At 35.7% G+C, this 10,595-nt stretch overlaps 1 protein-coding gene across 7 annotated transcripts; it reads left to right on the top strand.

Annotated features, from left to right (window-relative positions):
- The first annotated feature begins 747 nt into the window (after nt 1-747).
- LOC148699390 (cyclin-dependent kinase E-1-like) lies at nt 748-9,869 on the top strand. Of its 7 annotated transcripts, none has more exons than XR_015966446.1 (17): nt 748-1,183; nt 1,386-1,496; nt 1,604-1,707; nt 1,805-1,847; nt 1,966-2,064; nt 3,538-3,607; nt 3,853-3,947; nt 4,087-4,120; nt 4,201-4,285; nt 4,489-4,566; nt 5,903-5,950; nt 6,411-6,443; nt 6,668-6,773; nt 7,500-7,712; nt 7,814-7,937; nt 8,818-9,067; nt 9,465-9,869. XR_015966446.1 is itself a non-coding variant. In XM_088699839.1 (15 exons), exons 1-15 carry the CDS (start codon nt 902-904, stop codon nt 7,880-7,882), a joined length of 1,470 nt encoding a protein of 489 aa, XP_088555965.1. In that variant the 5' UTR covers nt 748-901; the 3' UTR covers nt 7,883-8,047. The 7 variants fall into 7 exon arrangements, 1 of the variants encoding a protein (XP_088555965.1); XR_015966448.1 differs by lacking the exons at nt 8,818-9,067; nt 9,465-9,869 and adding exons at nt 7,115-7,175; nt 8,388-8,604 and having other exon boundaries at nt 7,814-7,973; XR_015966443.1 differs by lacking the exon at nt 8,818-9,067.
- Nucleotides 9,870-10,595: the final 726 nt, after the last annotated feature.

Below are 10,595 nucleotides of genomic sequence, written 5' to 3'. Positions count from 1 at the left end.
ATTTATGTTTATTTTCTGTGAGGTATACAGGTTTTACGGCGAGGGGTTAGAAAGTATTTTATAAATGGTTTTAGAAAGATTTGTTTTTGCCCACTCACGCTTTTGTTTTGCGCCCCTCCAGGTTCTAGTTGCGTAGCCGTTACGGTGGTTTCCCTTGAGAGCTTTTCGGCGTTCTGACAGACACTCCACATTGTAGGGTCGCCTTCGGGCGTACTGCTGTTGTCGTTTTATTTGGACTGCTATAGACCTGCTCTGAATTTGTATCGCACTAACTAGCACTTATTCTAGTACTTGTATGCTAGTTTTAATTATTCGCACTTTTATTTTACTACTTACTAGCTTCCGCACGTGCACATGGCTACGTCACCTTTGTGTGACGGCCAGCACGCTCCGATCTCGGTCGGGGTGTGTCATTAATTCCTTACCTTTTTAGGATTACAACTCTTAATAACTAATCAACTCCTAATAGGAATATAAAAAGATATTCCTAGATCTATTAGGATTTACACAATCACATTCATAATCTAATAGGACTGCAACATTAATAACTTAAAAAATAAAATTACCCACCACTTACATAAAAACATGTGATCACCCATATTTCCATAACAATAAAAAATGAGATGTGATATCCACACATCCTTTTGTACTTCTCCCACACCTTTTTAGTTTTCGACGTTGGATTAGATGAATTAAAGAAGATAAATGAATATAAATTAAAAAAGAATATGTGAAAAGTAAAAAAATGTACGTGATAGGACATCTCTACAAAATTTCTCGCCAGCAAGAGTGGGAGGAGGTAGAGGGCAGAGAGCAACGAGAGATATTTGGCTATCTTCCCAATTACTACACATACAGATACAGGTGGAGGAGTGGCGGTGGAAGCCCAGTCCAGCCCAGCATGGGTGACGGCAGCGCAAGCGGCAACAGAGGCCATAACAACAACAACCACAGCCACGGCCACAACCACGGCCACAACCACGGCGGTGGTCATGGTAACAAGCCGGAGTGGCTGCAACAGTACGATCTGATAGGGAAGATCGGGGAAGGCACCTACGGCCTGGTGTTTCTTGCAAGGACCAAGTCTCCTCCTTCCAACCGCGGAAAATCCATCGCCATCAAGAAATTCAAGCAGTCCAAGGACGGTGATGGCGTCTCCCCCACCGCCATCCGTGAAATCATGGTCTTCTTCATCCTTTTTTTCCCATTTATTTATTTTAAGCATTACAGACGCTATCCTTCGAAATTTCGTTTGGGAATTTTGTTCAAAAATTAAGAAAAATGAAGAATTTGCCTTTTGGGTTTGGATAAAATCTTAAAATATATATATATATATATATATATATATATACATATATATATATAACTGTTTTTGGGTGGTTCAGTTGCTGCGGGAAATATCGCACGAGAATGTGGTGAAGCTCGTGAATGTTCATATCAACCACACAGACATGTCCCTCTACCTGGCTTTCGATTACGCAGAACATGACCTTTATGTGAGTATCTGATGTTTTCCCTTTTCTTCTTTCTTTCAATTGAAATGGGATTTCGAGTTCCGCTGATGGAAGGAATATGTGGTGGGTTGCGTACATTTGCTTCACAGGAAATCATTAGACATCATAGAGACAAAGTTAATCACACAATCAATTATTACACTATTAAGACATTGCTCTGGCAGCTGCTTAATGGACTCAATTATCTCCATAGGTATGGTTTTATTTGTTTGACATTGCGCTGCTGATGTTTTGTTCTGTTGCTGTATCTACATTATTGTTTGACTACTTATGCGGAACCTTCCTTGCAGTAACTGGATCATTCATCGTGATTTAAAGCCATCTAATATCTTGGTATGATTTGTATAACCTTTTCATTCTCTTCCTGATGCAACTTTGTTTGACTTCGTGTTGCTTGCAAAGTGTGAATGAGCATAAATTTCTGCTACATTTACCCATTTTTTGCTCATAGGTTATGGGCGACGGAGAGGAGCAAGGAATTGTGAAAATTGCGGATTTTGGACTTGCAAGGATATATCTGGCTCCCTTAAAGTCGTTGTCTGAAAATGGGGTATGGAGACATGTTTGTATCATTTTGTTCTTTAGATGCCATCTTTCTATGAGCGTATGTGGTGTTCTCAACTTCATATGTATGCATATGGATTACTTAAGGTGAGGGATCCTCATTTTTTGGGGAAAAAAAGGGAACTACTTGCGGGGTCCAATTCAAAAGGATGATCTATGAATGGAGATTTGAAAAATAGACGGTTCACATTGTTGTAAAAGAATGCAAAGTGGCACCCATAGTAGGTCCCCATTTTTAATAAAAATGGGAATCTGTCTCCTTAAGCAATAGTGATATGCATAAGATATACGAAACAACTATGTCGATACAGGAGCTAAGTTCAAAGTTTAGTAAATTAGTCCATTCAAGTGACTCTTGTATTTTTCAGAAAGTTATTGTGATTTATAGATGTATTTTTAAGTCTATCATTCTATGGTTCTATTCCCGTTGTCTTCAAGTCTTGGTGTCACATAACTAGTATTGTCAACTTCTGGAGTATTGTGAATTATGGTTTCTAGATTCCCTGACTGTATTAAACTTTGGGTTTTTAGTGGGTTATTTATTCCTTTTCGATTTTCCTTTTCTTCATTTTTCCTTTTCTTTTTGTTTTGGTGTAAGAAATACTCCTGTTTGTTACCATTGGCACTAATGCATTCATATATTCACAATAACCATAACTTCCAGAAGGAAAGCAATTTCTAATCCAAATGAAATTCGCTAAAGGTTGGCATTCACTTGCTGTGGAAGTATATCCTGTGTGCATTCTTTATATGGGATAAACTGGTTACTGAGATTTTAGCTTCCATTAAAGTCTTCTTTGGTTGGGGCAATAATTGGGTGGTCTCAATATGATTATATTAGTGACCACTGTAGAACAAGTAAATATCAATGTAGAACAACTACTAATATTATAATGGAAGATGCCTAATCTTGTAATTTTAAATAAATTACTCTTAATATGAGAAGACTTGAACAAAAGCGTAACAGTAGAATACAGTGAGGGTATCTACATCATATATATAACTTATACATACATACTTGCAGATTATATTTTTGTAATTAATAATTTTTTTTAATTAAAATGTTTCTTTCGGAAAGCTTACACTTCAATGCCACAAGGCTTACACCTTGCCGTTTAAAGTATTGTTGGTGACAGAGTGATGCAACTGAGAGTGGGGTGAATTGCAAAGATTTTCAAAGTCACTGAGCCTTCAGTGGTTGAATTGAAGATGATCTGTTTGGAGATCTTTTTTTATATATTTTTCTGTAATTTGTTTCTCATTTTTTGCCATTATTGGTTTGTTAAATCTTGTAAGTATTTTTATCTGCGTTTTCATGTTGCAGCTAGTATACTTGGTCAATGCCCTTTTCTTATTGTTTTGAGTAATAAAACCATTTTTTACCCCTAATTTATTGCTATTATCCACTTGCATTGAAAAAGTAATTATGACTGTAATAAGTTAGCTGTATTACTTGCAGGTTGTGGTAACCATTTGGTACCGTGCACCGGAGTTGCTCCTTGGGGCTAAGCACTATACAAGTGCTGTTGGTATCCTCCTACACCAAGTTATTTACTCTATTTGTATTAAGCCCATATGGTTAACATGTGATTACAAGCATGAGCATGCATTCATAGGTATGATTATGCTGAATAGTTTCTGTAGGCCTGCCTGTTTGGTTTTTTTTTTTTTCATTTATATTTTCTTGTGATGATGTAATGGTAGCTCTCTGGTATATTGAATTATATGAGCAGATTAATTTTAAAAAACAATGTTTTCTTAATAAATAATTTAGATATGTGGGCTGTTGGATGCATCTTTGCTGAGCTTTTGACTTTGAAGCCGTTATTTCAAGGCGCAGAAGTCAAAGCCACACCAAACCCGTTTCAGGTTGTGAAACGGTGTTTGTATTTTCATTCACAACTTTTATCCTCAACTGTTTTTATATATTTGACCACTTTTATTACGAGTACTGTTTTAAGTTTCGTGATCCTATCATATCTTCTAATAATAGCATTCAGTTGTGCAGCTTGATCAACTTGACAAGATATTCAAGGTCTTGGGTAATTTGTTTTACCTTATAGGCCATTTATCTTTTGTATGTTCCATGGAGCTACCTTACAGTTCACGGTTACCACATCAGGTCATCCTACACTAGAAAAGTGGCCAGCACTTGCGAACCTTCCACAATGGCAACAAGATATACAACATATTCAAGACCATAAATAGTAAGCTTTCTCATATTTAATGCATACAAAACTTGTTTAGTGTGACATAAAAAAGAATATAAATCTTGTGATAGGAATCTGAAGGAATTATTTTTGTCTAATTTGTCATTCTCTTGTATCTCCCATGTTTGGCTTCATTTTTTTTTCGTTCTTCCCTTGATCAAACTAACCAGTTCTTTTTTCCTGCTGTATGGTTTTGACAGTGATAATACTGCATTGTATAGTGTAGTTAACCTCTCTCCAAAAAGTCCTGCATATGACCTCCTATCTAAGATGCTTGAGTAAGTGGTGCCTTTTAAATTTACAAGAATCTCATTTTGTTATTGTTTAGCACAGGGAGAGTGAAATACAACACTTGCAAAGCTAACTATATCCAAAAAATTCTAATTCTCATTTTACCAATTTTTTTTTCTAATTTTTTTAAAGGTTTAGAATCCTAATTACAAAAGTACAAAACGTATGCTTACAAATTTAGAGTGAGGATACGTCCTGAATTGTTTTAATAAGATTCATGAAGTGAGTGCCCTATTAATTGCCAATACAGTATCAACGTATGGAATCTTTGAACAGACATGGTCTCTTGAGTCTTGACCATAAAAGTGTAGATATATGATGATAATTGAAGATTCAAGGATTAGATATGAGAACAACATAATTAGGGGCAAAAAATGAATAATTCCTGTGGACTATAGTAAGGTTTCTTGGTCCCTATCTTTACATCCAAGGTTCAGAGAAAGGTTATCTCTCTTCGAAAAGTGTCAACATCACTTATTTCCTTCCGCGTACAACAATATAGAAAGTATTTTAAGACCTTGATGGGATTATCTTTACCATCATGCAAATAACAGGTCAAATGACAATTAGAAGGGTACTATTGGAACATTCTTTTTCTTGGGATTTCACTGACTAGCTATATATATATGTGAGGTTGATCGATCTTAATTCCCATATTTTCAATGTTTATCTGGTCACTTGGAGTTGGTTTTTTCATTGAGATGACTAGTACTTTAATAAATTATTTGAAGAACTGTTAGCAACTAAACATGTATAACGGACATGCTTTCCTCATGGGTCAATCAGTGGTGAATTTGTTTCAAGCTTAATATGTACAATGGACATGCTTTTTCTGTTCACAAGTTGTAAACCGAAAGTAACAAGTAAATTCAAATATTTCAAGGTAGTTTGTGTATGAATTACGAAAAGCAGGTAAAAGGCGTCAATTTGGATCTACAAATTTAAGCGGCATTTTTTACTATTGGTTGCCTTTCTTGTCCTGGTGCTGGGCTAATGTTTTGTACTATTTTTTCTTTTCAAGATCCGGGAAGGTTGGAGCTTCTGACACAATAATTTTTCATCTGCTTTTTTTTTTGTTAAAATCAACTGTTGGATGAAACGATCTCTTCATGTTTATCATACATGCTAAAGTTTTGATAACTTTTGAAATTTACAGTCGCTTGACTTAAAAAGTGTTGAAATTATAACTTTTAATATGTTCCTGTTGTAATTAGTTACAGTGGCGTGTAATCTGTAAGGTTTTGCTGGATATCATGCATTACTTTTTCCATAAGAAAGATAAATTGATTGTCTGTTTATTCCCCCAAACAACTGTGTGTGCAGATATGATCCTCGAAAGCGTATAACAGCTGCACAAGCATTAGAGCATGAGTAAAGCTTCTTGTCTCCTATATCTCTCATATTATGCTTATCATTCCCTTTCCCTCACCCTCTTTGATAATTTATTGATACCTATCTTTCACGGTTGTAAACCCTTTATCTGTGTTTGTGAGTTATCATAATGGTTTAATAAGAAGCGTAGACTTAATAATGATCATTTTAGACACTGGTTTCAAATGCTCAGTTAATGAAAAGTAAAAAAGAAACATGCAAACTGGTATTGGCTTGGATCTTAATAACAAGTGGTATCTTGGGGCTTCTAATAGGTACCACAAAGACATGAATTATTTCTTAGAACATAAAATCAACTATCAAAGTCTGGTGTAACAACTGTGAATGATTATTTTAACAAACTAATTAATACAGTATTTGCAATTTGGATACTCTTAAATAAAAATTGTCATACCCAAAAGTTACTACTTTCTAAAAAGATTCATACTTTTTCTCTCAGGTATTTTCGTATTGAACCTCTACCAGGACGCAGGTAAGGTTTTCTTCTTCATTAACTTTTACTTCCCCTGTTTGCTGTGGACCTTTTCCCTTATGATATGCCAACCATTTTGAGTCTATATATTTGACCACCTTTTCATGAATGCCACCTAAAAGTTTGAAAAAGAAAACACTGTAATGGAGATACTAGATGCGCTGTTGTAAGCATATAGTGCGCCCATATTTCTTATATTGACCAGGTATGTTATCAATGATCAGTGCTTTGGTACCTACCCAAGGAGAGAAAGTAGTGAATTATCCTACTCGTCCGGTAGACACAACCACAGATTTTGAAGGGACAACTAGCATTCAACCTTCACAATCGGTATGTTTCGTGGTTTGACAACTGAATGAGTACTCTTCTGTTCCAAAGCTGCAGCTAAATGAAGTGCTAACCATGGTTTTTACAAAAACCTAGTTGGAATTTTATAAATGGTAGTGAAGGCCAGAATAAAGAAACATAATGGAACGCTACTCAATTTTGTAGCCTACGGTTTTAGGGGTGTTATATGTAGACTTTAAAATAATATATTCTTGAAAACATTATAATTTTCATGAATTTTGATTTGCGTTTCATGTTGGATGTAGAACAGGAAATTACGATATTTTTTCTGCCTGTTAGTAGATAACTATTGTTTACTGAGTCGAAATCGTCTGCACGTTTAGTTTTGGAAGCAGCATAATCTTTGATGATACTGTTGAGGGAGTGCTTTTAGTTTAGTTCAAGGTCCGTCAGTCAGAACCTGGAATCTCCTTCACGCCCTTTTTGATATTTACAATATGAATAATTCATAATTGTATCGCGTTTTCTTTCTTCCCTTTAATTGCTATTGAGAGGACTGAATTAATTTACCTTAGAGTTTCTTCAACTATTGATCTGCTTTATATTGCATCCCATAGAACAGATTCATTTTTGAGTGATTTCCTACATAGAAGAGTGTAATGCATGAAAATTAACATGTTTGCACATAGTAAATGTAGGAAGTTTAGCATCTTAATCTTTATTCTCTATGGTACGTGTGCATGCTCATCATACAATTATCTGGACCAGGTATCGTCTGGAAATGCAGTATCTGGAAACATGTCAGCTGCTCATGGAGGGATGAACAGATCTGTGCCCAGGCCGATGCTTAACATGCAAAGAATGCAGCCACAGGGCATGACTGCTTATAATCTTGCATCTCAGGCAGGGATGGGTGGTGCAATGAATCCTGCCAGCATGCCAATGCAGCGTGGTGTAGCACAGGCCCATCACCAACAGCAGGTATTTTGTGATGAGCCTAGATTGTTTTGACCTTTAGAGTATTTCTTTCTCTCGATTCATGCTGGTTTTTTTATTTTTTTATATTTTATTTTCCAATACAGTTGAGAAGGAAAGATAATGGAATGGGGATGACGGGATACCCTCCACAGCAGAAATCCAGACGTTTCTGAGGAATAATGCATCTTTTGTACTTTAGTTGCCATGAGTGATCTGAAATTCATGAAGGTTAGCTTTTTAATTGATGCTTTGCTTGATGGGAAGGTGAACACATTGGACTTTTCCTACTGATCTTACAGACTAGGGGTTGAAATCTAGAAATCTCATCTTCAAATGCCTGTCCCCAGAATCACCAGTTTTCCTAAATATTTCAGAATCCTGTAAATTAAAAGGGGGAAAACAATCTATCAACCATAACCAATAATCTTGTCACTATTTTCTTTATTTATTGGACTGCATTTTTTTGTCTCACTGTTGCACAAAAATAAGGCTTTGTTGTTTTGAAGATAAAGAAATATACTTTTTTGAGTTTTGTTTTGAGGGTCTTATGAACTGGAGTCTGGAACCCATATTTACATACATTATCCGCTCACTGCAAGTTCCATCTTTCCACCCTGACAAGCTCCTCTTGTTATCTATTCTGCTTTTGGTACCTTTGATCTACCGCTGCATGTGAAGCTCCTCAGTTGGATTTATTAGTCTGAGGTTTACCTTTCTACCAGATACTTCACACTAGTCTCTGTGTGGTACATACTGGGATCTTGAATTGGTCATATGCCCTTGGAACATAATTTTCTTCATTAGATCCACAACCTTTATCGACCCATAACTTGCATTATCTGCTGGAACGGACAAGCACATCACCACTTCCTGAAATGTACCTGGTTTGTTTTATTTGTGTATCTTTTAACCCAGAATACTGAATCACGTGCACGATCTGAAAAAGGACAATGCAAAAGTTTAGAGTCCCATTGATTCATGAAGAACTTGCAGCATAACTTGTTTTATTCTATTATGAAATCCTTCGAACCTTCTTATCTTATCCATGCATTTCGTGTCCTCCAAATCCATATATCAAGGACAACCAGTTTCTTGTTTATTCTGTCAGAGGTGGGATGCTGTAGAGGGTATTTGGTTAGTCTTGGAATGCTGGTCGGTGCAGTGGGACGAAAATTTCAGTTACTGCAATCTAACTGGTGCTCCTGTAAATCACAGTACACTAGCAAATTGTGACTTGATTTCTGTACAATTTATGCAAGAAAAACAGTAGTCAGAGAAGTTCATGTGGCTGCCGCATCGACAAACTTTCAAGTATTAGTGAATCCTCACTAATGGAGAAAACGGGGAAAAGAATGATGGTAGGGGAGAATATAGAAACACATTTGTTTTTGGATGAGATTTTCATCAACTTTGACTGGGACTCTCACACTCTATTGCATATGTTTGTATGTATCTTAAGAAGAATAGTGATTTAGAGAAACAAACAGTTGTAATATTTTCTTCGAAGGGAAAATTTTTAAAATGTCATATGAACTAGTTCATATTTTTTAATTTGTCATATAAACTAAAATTTTAAGCAATATGTCAGACCAACTTTACAAAATCATTAATTTGTCATCCCATCCTAGCTTGGTTAAGTTTTCCATCCAATATAAGTCATGTGTTGTGTTCAAGGTTATTTAGGTCATTTTAACATATTTGCACAAGTTTTTTTAACTCTTGTTTAGGTCATTTTTACTTTTTCCCTTGTTGCAGGTTTATTTGTTTTGCACTGTGATTCCTTTGTCAAAATTCAACGCAGAGTTTGTTTTCTTCGGGTGATTACCCATGTGCTCGTTGGCGAGGTGATGGCGGGGATGGAGGTCGGGCTTTGTTGGTTGGGGATTAGAGTTTTTTTATTTTCTGCATTTTTGTTGATAGGGGCTTGGCTATCTCCACCTTATTGGGCTAATTTGATGTGCATGCGCTGAGCCTTCCTCTTTCAATAAAATTGCTTATTTTGTTTTTGACAAGAAAAGGGGATTTGTGTAGATGTATTAGTGGACGTGTAACTCTTGCATTGTATAAAGACTTAAGTTAAACATAGTCTTGCATAATTTGATGCCTCCAAGGGTAGCTATGGGATGGAAATTAGTTTCTCTTGAGTTCCTTTGAACGCTAGTTCTATTGTGAGGGGCTTTTTTCAGTTTAAATGAAGTGTTTATTGTTTGTCAAATAGAAAAAAAGTTAGAATAATGAAACCCTACAAATGCTCCAAGTTAATTGGAAAATTGAATTGGACATCTCATTTAAAGAGATTAAAAAAATAATTTTTTATTTAAATACACAAAATTGAAACACCTGTTGACACCATAAAACCAAATTCACAATGTGAGAAGACCTAATTCCTTGGAAGTTCTTGCAAGGTTAGATTCTTCTCTAATGTGGAACTTTGCCCTTCACATCTTTATATGTCCTTTCACGTGTGGCAAATTTTCAAGCTTAATACGTGGACAACACAAATTGGGTAATGTCGAGCACATGTGGGCCAACTTGCTCTGATACCATAAAGGAAGTTGAGGTTCCGTTATAAAATCAAGTGTAAATTACATTTTACCCCCTCAATTATAGGCGCGATTGCAACCTCATACAATATCTTTAAAACATTTCAATCTCATACACAAACTTGTATTTAGTTGCAATTTCATACATTCGTTAGTCAAATCGTTAATTTGATCGTTAAGTGATAGTGTGGCAAATGTGAGTTACACTGTTTTATTGATGTGGCGGTCAATAATATGCCACATAAGAAAAAATAGAAAATAAATTTTTATGTGAAATGTAATCCAGAAAAAAAAAATTAAATAAATAAAAAGAAGGGCAAGGTCGTAATCTTCATCCCCCCAC

This window comes from Pyrus communis, chromosome 1, assembly GCF_041283825.1.
Source record: "Pyrus communis isolate YQ-2024b chromosome 1, ASM4128382v1, whole genome shotgun sequence".
Taxonomy (NCBI): Eukaryota; Viridiplantae; Streptophyta; class Magnoliopsida; order Rosales; family Rosaceae; genus Pyrus; species Pyrus communis.
The sequence above is the reverse complement of the archived record's forward strand: the minus strand, read 5'-3'. Positions and strand labels throughout refer to the sequence as shown.

What these genes read in the sequence shown, in the direction of transcription:
- LOC148699390 (XM_088699839.1), top strand. Translation starts at nt 902, where the DNA reads ATGGGTGACGGCAGCGCAAGCGGCAACAGAGGCCATAACAACAACAAC. An exon ending in ACGCAGAACATGACCTTTAT is followed by an intron (nt 1,497 to 1,603) that starts GTGAGTATCTGA and finishes TTTGCTTCACAG; the next exon opens with GAAATCATTAGACATCATAG. An exon ending in GCATTCAACCTTCACAATCG is followed by an intron (nt 6,774 to 7,499) that starts GTATGTTTCGTG and finishes TATCTGGACCAG; the next exon opens with GTATCGTCTGGAAATGCAGT.